Source organism: Citrus sinensis, chromosome 7, assembly GCF_022201045.2.
Source record: "Citrus sinensis cultivar Valencia sweet orange chromosome 7, DVS_A1.0, whole genome shotgun sequence".
NCBI lineage: Eukaryota > Viridiplantae > Streptophyta > Magnoliopsida > Sapindales > Rutaceae > Citrus > Citrus sinensis.
Window position 1 is genome coordinate 13,874,704 of NC_068562.1, and position 19,510 is coordinate 13,894,213.

The 19,510-nt window shown below is 32.6% G+C and overlaps 2 protein-coding genes across 2 annotated transcripts; both read right to left on the reverse strand.

The window, feature by feature from the left end:
- Positions 1-313: 313 nt before the first annotated feature.
- LOC107176833 (putative UPF0481 protein At3g02645) lies at positions 314-2,017 on the reverse strand. The gene has a single exon (XM_015529811.2). It carries the CDS (start codon positions 2,015-2,017, stop codon positions 314-316), a length of 1,704 nt encoding a protein of 567 aa, XP_015385297.2.
- A 14,987-nt stretch (positions 2,018-17,004) lies between these two features.
- Positions 17,005-17,886, reverse strand: LOC127898815 (uncharacterized). The gene has a single exon (XM_052431301.1). It carries the CDS (start codon positions 17,884-17,886, stop codon positions 17,005-17,007), a length of 882 nt encoding a protein of 293 aa, XP_052287261.1.
- Positions 17,887-19,510: the final 1,624 nt, after the last annotated feature.

Consider the following 19,510-nt stretch of genomic DNA (forward strand, 5'->3'; position numbering starts at 1 on the left):
TTGGTTAGACTAACGAGGAAATTTATGAAAAGAAGCAGCACAACTGTCATTAAAATTGTGAAAAATAGGTAATTCCATTTGCATTTTATGTCAAGTAAAGCGGGCAAATGGGGGATATTGATCAACAAGCAAGCATCTTTATTACAGCCGTCTTTAACAAACTTTCAGGCATACAAATCCACAATCCCCGGAGTAGAACAACCCAATAAACCAAACCTTTTTTTTGGGTCGTATTCGAGCAAAATCCCACACTATAAATTAAAAAATAAAAATTTAAAAAAAATATATACCGATTAAGTTTACACACCGTAAATCACGAAATCAATCTGTCAGAATCTGAGATGAACTTGAAATTGCGACAATTATAGACTGAACAAAAAGCTTGTAAAGTCATCAAGAGCAAAAGCATAATGGTAGCTAGCAATGTCAGACATTTCCAAGAACTAAACACATAAACCTTCATATTTTTCCTAAACTTAACCTTCCATTGGCTGTTGTAGTACTTGTTAACACCTTCAATAGCTTTATCAATGTGGGGCACTTTCGTCAATCTAATTGATTTGTTCATCCCATTCCACGAATTGGCAACCTCTGCGTCACTCTTTAATCTATTCAAAATAATCCCTTTTTCCCTAAGTAACCTCACATCCTCTTCGGAATCAATAATCCCATTCATCAACTCAGTGTAACGAGCTAAAACCAACGGCCCTGATGCATTTGAAGCTTCATATGCCACTAAGTTTCTCAAGATCACCTCCGTGTTAACGTCAAAACTGATAGTGGGAAGGTGCAGCGTTGCCGTTTTTGTGTCAAAATGGACGGTAGAGATGTTACCAACAGTTGCTGAAAAATGAATATTGATTTTGGCGAGCTCAGTAACAGAAGGGATTGCGATTTCCTCTACTAATGGTGGCATGTTCATGTGTTTCCTTGAGGGGGATCTCTCAGCATGTGATTTATTTTCTTCATTAACTTCTGGGAACACTAAATACTGAATCGGTCTTGCTAAGATGGGATATCCGGGAAGCTTTGAGAGAATTGTCCATGGCAATTTGAAGAAGAATTTGACAGGCTCTGATAGAAGAAGCTTTTTAATAAAACGGATAGGACCTTTGTCGAGCTTTGAAAGCAGCTTCCAAATCTCAATGAACAAGTATTTTATATAAGTTGGGTCACCGCTGTATCTTTCTTTCGGTTGTTTGTCATCACCTTCATTTTCGACAGCTTCAGTTACCTCGGAACGTTTATCAGCTTTTGGAACAATTGTGTGGTAAAAATAATCTAGCAAATGCGCACCCTCCGAGATATCGATCATTGGCATGTCCTTCTTCATCTTAAAAGGCGAAACCTCTTCGTAAAATCCCATTAACATCGCCTGCAACATATCGTCAGCTGATTCCAAAGATGAATATTGAATTTCAAGCATTTTTCTCATCACAAACAAGGGAATTTGATTCTCAAGCATCACCACATCTCTAAGAATCGCATTGTGAGCAGCTTTAATCCCTGCACAATCAAGCAAATGCGACATTGATCTCGAAGAATAAGTTGTACTTAACTTATCTTCTTCGATAGTATAGATCTGAAGAAACTCAAGCAAGAATGACGAATCAATGGCCATCATCCAAGCTACAGTCTCGTTGCTGAAATTCAAGAACTTGTGGTAACAAGCTCGAATCTTTAGCTCAAGCTCTTTCAGTTGATCAACAACATACTTAAGCTTGTGATTACCATTGATATGTCTTTGAGCTCTTTTAGCTGCCGCGAGCTTGTACATCTCCATGTCATAGAGCTCCGGACGCCAGTAATGATAAGGGCCAATTGCAACTTGCTGTGGAGTGTAGGCATCGGGATCACTAGACCTCAAAGTTTTGGGCACACTGAAAATGCTAACCGGAAAGTCAGTATTATTTTCAAGTGCTTCTTCGAGTGTTCGACGAATGCGGATGATCCATCGGCTTTCATCAAAGTTTGGATTTGGATTTGGATTTGGATTTGGATTCTGATTAAAGGACATGGTTGATTGATTGGAGAGAAAAAGAGACAGAAGAGTTTGTTTTCTCGGAGGAAAGGCACTTTAATTTTGTTGTAATTATAATTAATATTGGCTGCTTAGATTAGATACGTTGAGTGGTGCTAGCTAGCTAGGGCAAATGTATTGCTGATTTTGTTGGCATGATAAGTGATAACATTGTTATATATATATATATAATATAAATAGGCACGCTTTTCTCATGCGTATTTACATGTATTTTAATTTTACATTTTTTTCCTATGAATCTATTTTTCACTTGGACACGAACCTTTGCTTTCAAGTTTTAAAGATCAAAGAAAAAAAAAAAGCGAGGTTCAAGAGTATTGTGGACTTGCGGATAAAAGTACTTTTAAATAACCAACTTTATTTTAGTCATTTTTGCAACTTACATTGTTATGCTCGATTGAAGTTAAGAATGTTTCTAATATCATGTTACACTGACAAAATCTAGCACTAAAAATATTTAGGGAAGAAGCATCTTATTGATGCCTAATATATATATTATTGAAGTTTATTTTGAGAAAGCCAACTTAAAAAGCTCAATAGAAGGAAAAAAAAATTGTTCTCACAATACACAGGGAGAGATGAACCTAAACTGAGATGAGGACGCATACGTCCACCATGCATTAATTTGATTAAAAAGTGATTTGCGTTTAAAAACATATTTAAAAGATTAGAAAAGTACTTATTAATACTTGTGTATGCCTCGGACAAAAGTGAGTGTATATGTACATGTAAACATATTTCATAAGAGTTATGTAGTTTTTTTTTTTTCATGTACGAAATATTTAGGAAAAAAATGTATGTATTTGTCAACAACTGGTCTGCAATTTTATAGAAAGTTTTTTTGAGGAAAAAATCATATTTAATTTTTTAACAAATATTTTTTACAAAAGTATTTTTAGTAAAAACTTTCTAAGTCATGGTAATTTCCTCGAAGCTTAGCAAATAAGTTCAGAATTTATGGTAGCGTGGAGATAGTAAATAAATAATTTATTTAATATGTATTGCGTGTTTGACTGTTCTTGTTAGGCTTATGATTAAGACAACACACCAACCGTTGATGGTCAGGGATGAAGATACCCTACTGTTTGATTATTTTATTCAACGTGACTGGAGAAAATTAAGATACTTTTTATAGAATCACGAATATTTGATAAAATATCCCAAACAATATATCTTTTTTGGAAGTTGAAAACTAAGTCCCCAGAATGGGTCTCAAAATTATTCAACAAAAACAAAATTCTATTTTCCTCCACCAGAAATATAAAACTAGGCTTATGTAGTTCTAAAGAGCAGCGATACTCAATTGGAAAAAAATTATGTAATCCTAAAGAGCAGCTATATTCAATTAGGAAAAGCTTATGTAGCACTAACAAAAATAATAAAAGACCAGAATCATTTTAGTCACTTAAATAGCTCTCAGTTTAAAATACAGGTTCGCTTTCATTTTGCTTCCATCAACCTTCCATCTCTCTATAGTTTTCAATTCCACATAAAAACTTGTAAGATCAAAGTAATTGCGAATCATTTGAGAAGAGCCTAAACTTTAGGCAATGCATAGTCATTTCAACCTTTGTAAATATAAAAAATAAGCCATCTTCTTGAGTTCACAAAAAGTAAAACATTTGTCAATGAATCACTTTTATCTATTAGTTTACCACGGGGCTTCGAGTTTTGACAAAGTTTTCTTGTTCTTTCACGTTTTTGTCCTAAAAAAATAATGAATAGCAAAATATCTTCCCGTTTCGTTTACCATATCAAATGATAATTTTACCTTTTAGGGGTGTTTAGCGAGCAAGTTTAAGATTTGAAGCACACTTTTGTTTTCTTTTGGAAAAGGTATTACTTTAATAATATTTTATTAAAATTTGGGAATTTCTAAAATACTCGGAATGGATGCAAGAGGAAATCTCCTTTTTGTTCCAATTGTACAAGACAACTAAAGCATACAATCAATGTTTGTGTAATCCGCTAATTGTGAAATAACAACACGAAAAAGTAGCAAAATCCACTAATTTTCTCTTTATCTGTTCTTCAAATCACCACTAACCATAAAACATTTTACTTTATTCAGACCGATCCATCAAATGCATTATAGACAGAGCCCTTCTGTTTTTATTTATCCCACAAAGACTATGTAAATAATTTGTCGCACTCGTTATTCAACAAGGTTTCTTTACAATCCCATAATTAGTTTGAATATTTTTTTTTGAATTTTGATAGACTCTACAATTTGGAGAAGTTAAAATGTCTTTCCAACCACATAGTTTATCTTATTAAAAACGTGCTACATGAGAGCTATTGAAATCTGAATTTTGTTGGTTGGTCGGAGTTATAGAATTGGGATTAAAGTTGCGTAGCTTGTAAAAATTCCGCAATTTGTCTTTCTCAAGCCTTTCGACATATACTTCTCTCGCTGTGGAAAGTAATAATTGCAAATGGCTTCTATTATTAAAGCGTCGATACTTGCCCATAAAAGGCCCTCCAAGGCCACAGAAACGACACCCTGTTGCTGCCGTTTTCGTGGCCAACGGTGGGCCCTTAACGGGCAAAAATCTTGTTTTTTCTTATTACCATTATTTCACATGTTTAACATTTAGTATTTGAATTGTCAAAAAAAAAAAAAAAAATTTAGTATTTGACGCTTTACACTTGGCAAATTATTTAAAGATTTAAGACCGTGGACCTTTAACCCCCACGATTTTCACCACTCTTTCAATCTAATTTTTTCTGCTTCATTTTTTATTGTTCGTCTCTTCTCCAACCTCCACTTGTATAACAGTGGGAACCAACCAAAGCCGCCTTGATGTTTAAGAAAATTAGCAAATTAGGCTTGTTTTTTTTAAGGCTAATATACTTCCATACTATTATTTTTATATATACACCCTGTCCCCGAAAATAAATACGAGTTCACATTATTTTAAGAAAATACAAAATTATCAAGTAATTTGAACAATTAATTAATTAAATTCTTCCTATAATCTTCTCTTTTTCTTTTTTAGCATATGACTTTTTGACAATTTTTTACCATATAAGATTGCTTTAAAATAAGTTTTAATTTTATTAGTTTACCCTTGTAACATAAAATGGCCAAATTATCCAAGAAACATGTGTCATGGTATCTAGTAAAACAAATATTTAATTTTACGACATATGATCAATGTTTTAAATTAAATTACTAGTTAATGATATAAATTTGACAAACCGATAAAATAAGTATCATGTCATAAGTATATTTTGTTAGTTTAATTGAAGATTAATAATCATAATAATAAAAGTATTATCAGTACATTATTAGAGAATTTCTAATCAAAATATATGTTAAAATAACCTCACTGGTTTAATCATAAAAATATAAGTTGAAATGGATTTAAATGATTAATTCTCAAACTTTTTCTTCATTTAATTTTTTTTTATAACACTGTGAACTTATTATGCTTGTTTTGTAGATGTACGGTGAGTTTACAAAAATATTAGGGTGAAAATATCAAAATCCCAAGAAAATTTTGACAGATATGGATTATACACTTTTACCATAGCTGATCTTCAGTTGGTTAAAGACAGAAACCAAAAAGCAAAATAGGTTGAACTCATCGGCCTTGTGCTAATTAAGGCTAGTCTCCCCAAATTATAATTATAGTCGAAGTAGTGTTGTAACGTAATACTAAAAAAAGAAAAAAAAAATCTTTAATTAGCTGAAAAAAACCTAATGCGGACAAAGTAAAAAACTCATTTCAGAGAAGGCATATGGGCTGTTTGCTTTTACCAATTTCTTAATGGACTCAGTTTTGGTCAATTAAGGTAATGTCGGTTTGCTTTTTAAATTTAATGAATTTTTCAATAATTTTTTGATTTAATAGAAAAATAAATATATAAGAGGTCCTAACATTTGAGTTATAACTTGAGCCTCAATACTAATGCCACTCTATTGGATAATAAATGTAAAATTAATTATTACTATTTAATTAATATGTTAAATCAGTTGAAACTTAAATTAAGACTTAAATACTGAAAATCCTAATAGTATTTACAGAAAAAACCAATTGTATATTTTAACTTTTGTTTAATGTTAAAAGTTTGAATGATATTATAAAATTATTTAAAAACTCATATCTTTTTTTTTATTTCTAAATATGTACCTTTATTTCAGACTATTTCTCCCTCTACTTCACTTATGAGAAGATACAAATACTTTGATAATAAATTTCGTTACATTCACTTTATAATTGTGTGGGGGTTTTTTTTTTTGTAATTTTCATCTTACAAAGATAAGATAATCAAACTAAAACATGTATTAAATTCATTACTAGTTAAACATGGTCAAGAAACCAAAACTGAAAAAAAAATAATGGAAGTTAATTAGTTAATTGTCTAAATTTCTTGTCCTTATTTCAAAGAGTTAAAATAAATTAATGTTTTCGCAATTATTTGAGGTGGGATATCACCGCGCTTCTTTTCATTCACGTGAAACTAAAATATAAAATCAAGTGAGCACGGCATGCATACATAATAGTTTTCCGGTCCGGAACGCTATAACTTTTCCATATTTCAATTCTTCATTTCTTCGTAATATGCTTGAGAAGAGGAAATTGAATTCAAAGTTCAAAGTCATAAAAATTTTCTTATTTGAATTCTAATTAGTATGATTCAATAATCCCCGTCTAGGGCTTCTCTGATGAGTTTGTAAAAATATTGGGGTCAACTCATAATAACCGGTAAGTTCTCAGGGGTGTAAATGCTAAGTTTCAGTAGGATGGGCACGGTTTGGTTCGGATCGAGATTGAGCAGTACAGATTAAAATCAATTATTTTATAAAAAAGAACCGAATACAATAAAGAATCGAACATGAATCGATTTGGTTTGGTTCGGTTCGATTTCTTGGCTCTGGACCTATTTTGAATTCTAAATTTTAGCTCATTGGGTCTTATTAATCGAATAATCAGTTCATCAAAGCCGCTGATGTGGCAAGCTAATGGTTTTAGTTGACTACCGTTGTTTTTTTGTTGGCTGAGTGTTCAAGGTCGATTTTTGTATTGCTTTGAAGCTTGTAAAAGGCTTTAAAAATCTATATTCAATTAATTTGATTTGGAAGTTATGATTTGATTTTACACTTAGATGTTAAAAAATCAATAATATATTTATTTTTTAAATTATTATTTAAAAGTCATGTTTATTATATACTATCAATTTTGATTTCATAGTTATAATTTTTTTTTAAAAGTAATTAAAACTTAAAAGGTACATTATCTTAATACCAAATAGGCTCTTAGGACTGACATGTATTGAAAGGACTGATGATTGATTATATAGGGGAATTAAGCAACAAAAATGCTACACCAACAGTAATCTTATGTTATCCATAGCTTTCAGGAAAAGTTAAAGTAGGTAATCAACCTAAATTGAAAATTTTGACATTACTTATTTTAGTTCTTAGCCTCAAGCTTATTAATTTGGGTAAGCAATTGCGCTGCTATGGAAGAAATTATTTAATGATGGAAAATTTGCTAACCTTTTTGCAAATTAAATTTCAACCTCTTCTCTTTATATGTCTAAAAATTTTGAAAAGCGTCTACAGGAAGCCATTACCATTCCCACATCTCAAGGAAATGACAGTAAATATGTGCTACAAGCTTAAAAAGCTTCCACTGGATTATAATAGTGAGCATAAAATTTGTTATTGGTGGAGAAGAACACCTTATTTAGTAGTGCGGTTGAACAATTATAATATAAAAGATATAATAGTAAAGTATTAGTAAACACCTACTATTGTGGTTTAAAAGATAAATTGATTTGATCTAATATTTATATAATTAAAAAGTTATAATATTTTTATTATGAGTTATTTTTTAGTGCAGGCACTTACATTTTTTTTAAATATGGATTTGAGATTCCACACCCGTTTCAAATACTTTTACAACATTGTAAAATGATTTTTCAGTAAATTATAAAGTTGTTAAAGCATTTGACACTAATATGAAACCTTAAATCTGCAATTTAAAAAATGCAGGTGCTTGCACTTGAAAATGATTATCCTTATCATTTTCTCAAAATTTTCACAGTGCCAGCTTTTTTTTTATAGCAACTACAACTTTTAAATCACGATACCTCAATAACAAACAAGACCAAAGAGTGATGGAAGGATCTTGGATGGGAGGATGTGCCATTGAAAATACTTTCTCTCTCCTGTTTTAAATCTCTTTACAAATTTGATTCTGGGTGAGTGTAATTTTCTTCCCTTTAGGTTTTTATTGTTTGCATCGTGTGATTGAAAAAAAAATGTGTAAGTACTTGTGTTCTCATTTCTTAATAATCTTGCTGGTTCAATCACATGTCTTGAATTCGATCTCTTTTTCCATTTCCTATTTCATAATATTGACATGTTGTGAGATTCGGTTGTCTGCTCTATAGGATAAGATTTTGTTAAGACATATATGATCCATGATCAGATTCATGTACACACATACCATGATGATTGATATATGATCAATAAAATCCATTGATCAACACTGACAATCAAAATTGAATCATAGAAACAAGATTAATCACCACAAAATGGTCACACGCAGAGAATGCACAAACAAAAAACAACACAAGCTACAACTTCTAATGAATTATTTAATTCAAAGTATGATATGATTTCTTTGCTTTTTCTAAAGTTTTGAAAGTTATTTTATAATATAATAAGTCTATCTTCCATGTCTTCTCATTTATTACAAACTTTGACCAATAATTTAATAATAGTGTTAGCTTGTGCTTGTTGGATATTATCTCTATCTTGATTAAATTCCTTAAAATTGTAACCTACCATATTAATATTTGGCTATTCTCTTTTTAATTTCACTAATGATTCTATTAATTGTCTTTCTAAACTCATCCACTTACTATTAATTTTATCAAATTAAATTGTATTTGTAATTCTCTTTGTGTATACTACATATTCTCTATTTCAACTTTTAAAGTTTCTACAAGACTTTTAATTTCTAATTCTACTAGCCTAGGTGTTTTTATATCTAAAAATTAGATTAATTCTATTATTTCTTCTTTATTAGAGAATCTTCTAATTTGACTATTGAATGTGAATAACAACTCTTTAATATAGTCTAGATTTCTTCTTAATGTATTAATGTTACTAGTTTTCCAAAACTGTCCAAGTCCTAGCATGAGTTCTTTCAAGCTTTTCTAAGTTCGCTTCTAGATGTTGTTCTAAATTAATTAACAAGTCTATAATAAGTTTTATTGATTACTACTAGTATGTGGAATATGCTTAAATTGGTTTTGTGAATGTTCTATGTTATAACTAACTTTATGTCTCTTTGTCAAATTTAATTTTGCTTTTCTATTGTTACTAATTTCAAGATCTAAGTATGCTAATCTATGAAAATTAGTACATAATAGTTTATGAACTTCTTATATCTTCTAATCATTTCTAATTTTTATCATAGTAATCTAATAGTTTCAATTCATTAGTATAAGAGTACTCTAATATAGGAAATTTTGAGAGAGCATAATGTCTAACTATTATTTTTCTCACCATTTCAAGAGCTAATGGAGATGTATTATTTACTGGAAGCTTTATATTTCCTAATCTTTCTTCTAGAATATTATCTAATAACAAACATCCTATAGTTTTTCAGCTTCAATATCTACAGTTTTTAAAACAAGTTCTAATATTTCTACATAAGGATTATTTTGTATCCAAGCATCAGAATCTTTTGCTAAAACAACAAATGGATCTTTATAAAACTATCAAGATTATCATCAAATTTATCAATCGTGAAAATATATCAAGAACTAAATGAGCCTTGTAAGTACTCATATAAAATATATTTAAAAGAAGAACAAAAGAGGTGGCTTGATACAAACACTACAAGAAAAAGTGCCTACCATGACAGGCAAAATCTGTTATAGTAGGGGGTGGATGACGGTTGTTCATACCGTCATTGTAGCCACCATCAAGAATTGATGACAGAATAATACCAGTCATAATCTATGATAAATATTTTTAGTCACATAACTGTCATAACTTTATTTAGAGAGGAATATAATAAATTTGAATTTGGCCCCTTTTTTTTTAAATTTGTGCGCCATATTTTGAATTTTTGGTGGGAAAATCAAATTTGGTGCGAAATGCAAATTATAATTAAATGAATTTTTTCAATTAAATCAAAATTTGAAATTATAATTAATAAAAAAGGGGTATTTTTTTTGCACCATGAAATTATTATCATTTTAATAACAATCCTACAACTGATTTAGTAGAAATTAATATTTCATAAATTAGCTAATTAATTAGATTATTAAAATTAATATTGCAATTAAAAATTAACTGACAAAGAAAATGAAATGGATAACATTGACTAAGATTTCATAATTGTGAGCAAACATAATTTAATCAAATTCGAGAGTGACAAGTCCAACATAAATAGAAGAAGAGTATTGTAACAACCTAAGAACTAAATTCCAGCAGCATGTACAACACAAATTAACAATGATCAGTTCAATTCCAATAGCATAAGGAAGCCAAACAACAGAGTCATTTCTACCAACATGAACAAAGGCAACAACATAGTTCATTTCCAGCAACATTTCCAACAACACTTCCAGCAACATAAGAGGAGCCAAAAATACTGATCAGACAAGGCCAGCAGTTCCCAAACGTGAAAATCCAACCTAAGAACAACCGAAATGTGTAAAATTGCATCAATATCCAGGAGCTATTTTCCAAACAAAGAAAAAAACTAGCAAACTCCAGCAGTACCCACCATCTTCATCATAATCCAACATAGAAGTATAATAAGCTAGATAACTGCCCAAGTAAAATATATTTCATCAATGAACTCACAATAACAACATAATAGGTAAGGGTTACCTCACATAACAGCAAGTACTCCAGAAAAAATGGTTTGCCCACTCAATACGGACTTCATCTAATTCAGCATCAGAATATGTTGTCTTTCCGTTGAACTATTTATGAAAAATAAATATTTAGTGAAACTTTGAAACAGGACATGTTCTTTTTTATGAAGCAAATTATGATCAAGGAACTCACATTGTTCATTAGTAAAGAGAAGTCATTAATTAAGTCTTTCATGAATCTCATGACGTAAAATCCACACACAACTGAACTTGCTGGTTGCTGTGGGACCTGTTCACAATCAGCAATTGTACAGTTCATTTTAATAACAATTAAGCATGGTAATATATAATTATAGTTAAGGTAATAGTTCAAACCTTTACGGATCTGACCATCTTATTATAATTCCATTTCTCCTTACCCTCTTGTGCTATAAACATTGTCATAGAGCTATATACAAAAAAAAAAAAAATTGTAACAAAGTATCTGTAAATTATGTAAAAGTAATTTTATATTGACAATGGTAATAAAAAAAATTGAACATACACTTTAATGAGCTCTTTTAAATCATCATCAGGATCTCCCCCATAAGAATCGAGATAATAAACTTCTTTTTTCAACACATCAAAGATGACCAGCACCCAATGATAACTATAATAAAAGAAAGAACAGTAAGGTAGCAATTTCAGTAAATTAAGGCAAGAAAAGAATTTAATATGAGTTGAAAAGTATTAAAGGAGCATACTAAGGATTATAAGGCATAAAGATGAATTGTCCCTTCTTTGCTTTTTTCAATCGATCACAAACTTCACGTGCCCTAAGGTCAAATGATGCAGTAGGATTACGTTCTTCGCCTAGTGAAACCAGACTTGGACGAATGAATCCAAATGGTTTCACTCCTCTTTTCCCAAGGAGAATGGAAGCATACAACATCCTGATAAACAATAGACAAACAATGTTAAAGTCCATTAATTGGGACTCCCATAAAAAGTACACATAAAACTAGAATGATTATGAATCACTTACGCAATATAGACTTCGATTATGTTTACTCCTATAGCATCCATTGACAGAACTGCACTGCAGTCACGCCTTCCAATATGAGCTCTAATACATTCCAAATGGAAAACGCCATCATCCAGTAGATATGGAATCCATTCTTGGTCTGACATCTTAGCTTCACACATTGTGCTAAACAACTGCAGCAACGGAATCTTGTTTCGTTGTACTCCTCCTGCATGCCTTGTGTTCCTCCTTGTTGGCAAAGGCTTCATTGCAACTTTTTTGCCCTCGTCCTTGGTCTGTTTTACAGCATCTGTATGTCCTATCTCTATTATATCATTATGCTGTTCTGCTGATTCAAAGTTCAAATGTTTTTTTGTGCCTTGATGTTTAAGGTTGCTATTTTTTTTTCCCTGTAACAAATCATCAGGCATCTCCACTGGGATTTCAGTTGGGTTTAATCTTGGACTCTTTCTTCCAATGACAGAGAATTTTTTGGCAGGTGTATTCTTGTTTTTGTTTGCTATGTCTGTCTCTTTCTTAGGTGTCCCTTGCTTCTTTTTTTTTTTCAAATGATCAGGCTGTTATAAACATAATTGTTCAATGTGATTGGCATAAATAGTTTCTAAATACTCTAAATTTCTCTTACAAAGTAGTTAACAGTATCAAATGACACCCCAGAAAGAACATATGTATAAATAGTAAACATACAGCAAACTAAATCCACAAATAACATGTAAGAACAGTAACTACAACAACCCTTATCCAGCAAAAGACTAAATCTAGAAATAATAAGAAAAATAGTAAACAAACTGACCTTTGTTGTTTCAGCAACTGCTTCAGCTTGAACAGACTCTATGCCATCATCTCCAACAACATTATTGTTTTCACTAGGCACGCGAGGGTAGTTGGAACTTGCTATATCTGAATGACGAGGTGTTTTTCTTAGTTCATTTTATCATTTCTTCCAATTTTCGATTAATTGATTCCCTCCATAGACGGTCCTCTCTTTGCCTGTCTCTATCAGCAGGCCTCTGGTAAGTTTGAAAATACAGAGACGGGGTCACAAACTTGTCCACTCCTTGCATATGACCACATTTTGGAGCTTTTCCTAAAGATTGTGAGAGAATATCATTTTTTCCGGATGACCGCATCTTTCCTTTCTTAGCTTCCATCTCCAGTTTATCCTACCACACAAATGAATTAAGTAAGCCAATGTTATCAAAGTATAAGTAATCACAAATAGAATTACAGTAGTAAGCAAAAACTTTCTTACGATTTTTTTAATAACTGGTTCAACATCGGGGTGGTATCCTCCGTTTTTCATTTGCCGAGCTCTCTTCCAAAGAACACTCATGTCCACTTCTTCTTCAGTAAGGCCTGTTTCTGAGCACTGTAAAAAAGTTAAAATGTTAGTAACAATCATTATTTGCATTAACCAAACAACAGTAAAATGTTAGCAACTAACTCACAGTACATACCACTTCCTGCATTAACCCAACGTAACCTTTTCTACTTAGGCGATGATTAAACTTGTTTTGTGCCCGCCTAAGTTTATTCACACCACTAACTTTCTGCTTAAAACAACCAAACAAACAATGGATAAACCCATAAGGAAAAATGTCATAAGCATTGATATATTATTAACACTTGAATTAGACACTCACTTGAAATTTTTCAGATAGTCTTTCCTTTACAAACTTAATCCAACTTTCCTTAGCAATCGTGTTGTACCTTGCTGGTGGCTTGAAAAGCCTTTTACGGTCATTAACAAATGGTAAAACATAGTTCCTCATTAGAGTGTACTTAAAGTTCCGAAATGCAGCTCTGATGGCTTGTAGTACTTGCTTCCTACTTCGAGGATGAACCACGAAGTACACCTTCAAGTTTCATTATCAAAATGTGAGATTTTTCCAACCACAATAAAACTAGAGTAATCGTCTTAAGGAAATTATTTTATACCTTAACAGACTCCCATAGACGCTCCTTCGTATCATCTGGAACTCTACGCCAATCGTTGTAGAGGATTGGAATTGATGTACGAGCCAAAACACCAATATACGTAGCCAGCTCAATGGCTTCTTCACCAATTGGAACACCAAGGCTGTTGTATTTAACCACAAACCTTCCACTTCTTTTCCTCTTTTTGTTTTGTTCTGACCCAACAGTGCCACCTCTGTTTCGCTTACTGCTGCTCTCAGGTTCATCCTCATTCCCATCTCCAAACTCATCAAGATCAGGGACATGATCGGCCAGGGGCGTTTCAGGATCATATCCTTCGCGGATAAGTGCCTCATGGTACTCTGATTCCTCACCAACAAATCCATCATTTTGTTCATCTAAAAACTCATCGAAATGGGCATCAGATTGCTCAGGTGAAGAACTCTCAGGGACATTTTTTCCCTTATCCATGATGAATATCACAACTGCAGAACAAAATCAAATGATGAGAATACATTACCATATAAAAATTGCCAAAAAATATAAAATAAAATAATAATAGATACCATAAAATACTTCTTGTATTAACCTTAACATATATCATTTTAAGAAGGACTCAACAAACAGCTCATGCAAACAAACACAGAAATGATATTCAAGGTCCAATTCAAATTCCCTCTTTGCTGTCTCGTGCGTACATTTCAGAATCATCGTCAATAGAGTTTATGTTATCAGCACTTGGAAATTCAGTAGTCAACGAAGGGTATTCCACTGCATCTTCGCTTCTTTGTGTGGGTTTACCTCTTCTAGGCATTTGGCATACAACTGACCACTTTTTATCAAGCTGATCAGGTACATAAAAAACTTGGTTGGCTTGAGAAACTAAAATAAATGGATCAGATTTATGGCCCATTCGTTGCAAGTCTACTAAAGTAAATTCGAGTCTATCCTTCATAACATCACCTCTGGTATGTACCCAGTCACACTTCATTATTGGAATTCTAAAGATAACATAATCTAGATCCCAAATCTCTCTAATCACTCCATAGTATGTGATGTTAGAAGTGACAGGATTTTTATCTTTTGAACTTGTGACTGAAATTGTTTGTGCAACCAATGACACTCCATTATTTTAAGTAACTCTATTTAAGTCTCGATCTCTTGTAACAAAGTGAAAACCATTTATGTCATATTTAGGATGTTGGAAAACATAAGGACGAGGCCCTTGGGATAACCAACGGATTGTTTGAGTAACAACGTCACCGTTCTCTATCAACATATTTACCTATTATTAATCAACAGGAATATAATGTTAAACAAGCACAAACTGAAACAGAAAAGAAAAAAGGAATTAATTAAACTAATGTTATCAAAACCTTATCTGTTAGCCAATCTGCAAATGTTCGATTGTGTTCATCTTGCAACCACTTCTCATTTTTTCGTGGATGGCAAAGTTGTAACCAATCCTCATGCTCTCTAAAAATAAGTTAAAAGGACAAAATTTTCAGGTTCCTAAACTACCAAAACCTGACAAATATAAAGCTAAAATAACACAAGTTAGATAACATCACCTTATATAAGGCTGAACTTCCTCAGTGTTATGCAAAACATACAAGTGTGCTTGATCTAATGAAGTTCGATCAACTTCCACCATTTGTCCACCACTCATGGGCTTGTCAATTTCTAAATTCTGCACATGTCCAGGTGGAACCCCAATTGTGGGCATGTTTTCCAAGTATTCTGCACAAAATTCTAATGCTTCCTCGGCAATATAACTCTCCGCTATGCAACCCTCAGGACAGTTACGGTTTCGAACATAGCCTTTTAGAGTTTTCATGTATCGCTCAAAAGGATACATCCATCGAAAATATACGGGATCACATTGTCTAACTTCACTCACTAAGTGAATAGTAAAATGAACCATTATGTTAAAAAAAGAAGGGAAAAAATATTTTTCAAGCAAGCACAAAGTCTCTACGATGTTTTTCTCCAATTCATCTAGCATTGTCACGTCAATCACAGTCCCACACAACGAATTAAAGAAGAAACAAAACCTAATGATAGCTTATTTGACATGTTTGGGCAGCACACACCTTACGGCAATTGGCAAAAGTTGTTGCATAAGAACATGACAGTCATAAGACTTAAGACCCTGGAGTTTAAAGTTCTTTTTTGAAACAAGATTCCTAATATTTGAAGAGTATCTAATAGGAACCTTGATACTTTTCAAAGCTGCACAGAATCTTGCTTTTTCCTCCTTAGTTAAGGTGTGGCAAGCAGGAGGAAGCCATGTACGATTGTTGTTTCCTTTAACTTGTGGTGCTAAGGTGGGCCTAATTTTCATTTCCAAGAGATCCATCCTCGACTTCAGTCCATCTTTGGACTTTCCAGGAATATGTAGCAGTGTACCGTAGATGTTCTCACACACATTCTTTTCAATGTGCATAACATCTAATTGATGCCGCACAAGCAAGTGCTTCTAATACTCTAAATTATAAAATATAGATTTCTTCTTCCACCACACGAGATCATCATTGTTCGCACTTTTACGCTTTTTACTGTTGCTTTTCCCCCATCTATTATCAATAGAGTCGATCAACTGGAAAATTTCCTCCCCGTTTAACAATTTTGGAGGGGTTTCATCACACACACTATTGTCAAAGACTTTTGCTTGGAACCGAAATTTATGACCATGAGGAAGCCAAAGCCGATGCCCAATGTATACATTTTTTCCACTGTGTTTAAGTCTACATTTTGGTGTTTCTACACCACAATATGGGCAGGCATAATATCCTTTAACAGTACATCCTGTTAAATTTTCGTATGCCGGGAAGTCATTTATTGTCCATAGTAATACAGCCCGCAAATTAAAGTACTCATTTTTGTAGGCATCATATGCCTCCACCCTAACATCCCATAAAGTTTGCAAATCCACAATAAGAGGTTGCAAATACACATCAATATCTAAACCCGGTTGTTGAGGACCAGAAATCAAGAGGGACAACATCATGAATTTTCATTTCATGCACAACCATAGTGGAAGATTATAAGTAATAAGAATTATTGGCCAGCAACTATATGTACTACTAAGAGAGCTATGTGGATTGATTCCATCAGCTGATAGAGCTAGGCGAAGGTTTCTAGGATCGGATGCAAAGATCGGCTATTTCTAATCTACTAACTTCCAAGATGGTGAGTCAGCCGGATGTCGGAGTTTACCATCAACCATCCTCTCATTTGCATGCCAAGTCAAGTCCCTAGCAGTTTCGGATGACTGAAACATGCGCTTAAACCTAGGTATAGGAGGAAAATACCATAAAGTTTTTGTAGGAACCCCTTTCCTATATTGGTCTACAGTACCATCCTTTTTCTTCCATCTACATAACCCACAAGTAGGACATTCCAAAAGACTTTCATACTTTTTTCTGTAGAGTATGCAATCGTTTGGGCAATCATGAATTTTAACATATTCTAAGCCCAAAACTGACATTGTCTTTTTGGCCTCATACATAGAGGTTGGAATTTCATTATTTTTAGGGAAAACATCTGCTAAAACACTCAACAATGCAGAAACGCTACTGTCGGACCACCCAAATCTACCCTTCACATTGAACAATTTCACTAAAAAGGATAACTTAGTAAATTTTGTGCATCCTAGGTACAAGGGTTTCTCAGCCTGTTCTAGCAACTCTTTGAATGCCTTAGGGTCCCCATAACAACCCTTATAAGCATCATTAACCATTTCTAACTCATTACCATTGTCAAACTCTATATTTTGTTGCTGAAAATGGTTTTCTCTTTGAGGAGAAGAACTCTTACGAATCTCTTCCCCGTGCCAAAACCAATTGTCGTATTTCACATCAAAACCATGCATATATAAATGATCTTTTACAGTTGTAGGTGTTTCAAATGATAAATTCCCACAATCAATGCATGGACACCCAATGACGCTACTCCCTGCAGCATTTTTTATAGCAAAATTTATAAATTTCTGGACACCCTCTTCATATTCTGTCGACAGTCGATTACATTGAATCCAAGATTTATCCATTTCGGGCTTAATAATTAATGTTCCTGACATATACATAAAACAAAGAAAGAATGTACATCCTTAGAATATTTGTCTAATGTTATAACACCATGTGAACTAAACAAATTTCAAAATTACAAATATAGCAACCAAGAAAGTTGATAAACTGAATTTCATACTTTTCAAAAGTTCACTCTCTTACTATACTATAAATATAATAAATAAGACAGACCCCACAACAAACACATTACATAGTATCATAATTATAAATTTAAAGATATGTAAATTTTAAGCAAGTGTATAACAACTTCAATCTACGTCAAATAATAGAGGATAAGAAATGGAACTTACCAAATTAAACACAACAATCTGTTGTTATATCCAATTCCAGGTACAAATCCAGCAACAATATTGATTACTGAAATATATTTTGAATGATCAGTTGATAAAATTCCAAAACTTGGATTCAAGAGGGCTAAAAAGGTACCAAAAAATTACATTAATCATATGAGTAAGCCTAAGAAGAAATAATAAACTACAACTTCAAATAATATACATCAGTAGAACAAAAATGAAAGCAAACACAAAGAAAAGCTTCAAGCACCTTAATACAATGCCTTCAACAAATCAAGAACATCGAACTGTCACGTTTATGCAGCAATCACAACTATTTATATTTGACACGCAAATGTTACGACTCAAGACAACAACAGTAACAATAATACCACCAGATGCAAAATAGCTACAACACCACATGCATAGGTAGATGACAATGAGATGTGAGAATCCCTCAATTTTACATAACAAAATCAGTTACTAAGAGTCCCTCCTCAGGCTTTGTTATAGACATTTCAGGCCAATATCACCATCTTCATACACAAACACTCATTTAACTTAACGAAGCTTCAATATCAGAAATAGCTAGAAAAAAAATTCACACACAAACACATGAATATAATTCAGAATTACCTAGAATAAAAAAAAATTAACAGCATTATGCAATGCACGATTACAACTCAAAACAGAACTCAAAATTAACAACATTATATCTTTCTGGGAAATTATTTAGTAAATTGATTACCGAAATATATGCAATATATGCAATACATGCAAATACATTTCAATTTTTTACAAATTATTTACTACTTTACATAAAAGTTCAATAAATAGTCAAAATTAAATACATGCAAATGCAGCAATGACTCACCAGTGGCCGTGAAGCTTCAATTCACTGTCAAGCCTAGGGTTTCAACTTCGGCAACAACGATTTGGGTCTTCTTTCACGGTAAGCGATTGGGTTTCTTTCAGTCAATAAAAGTACCTTGGATGTTGTTCTCATTCCAATTTGGGTTTCGATTAGCACTGACTTGGTCCCAGCAAAGAGAGATGATTCAGTGAAACAACCAGAATGATTTTGAAACTATGGGTGTTTGGGTGTCGTTAGTTTGCTATGGCTGGCCTTTGAGGGTTTGCTCCAAGTGTGCTAATCGATTTTGAGATTCCACAATAACGCTTGCAAATTTTCTGAACACTTAGAAAAAAATTTTTCTCTTTTCTCACAAAAATGTTTCCCCCCTTAACAAAACACAACGTTTTATTAATTGTTTTTTGTTATTTACGTCTGTTATCCTCAAACTTGCGAAAC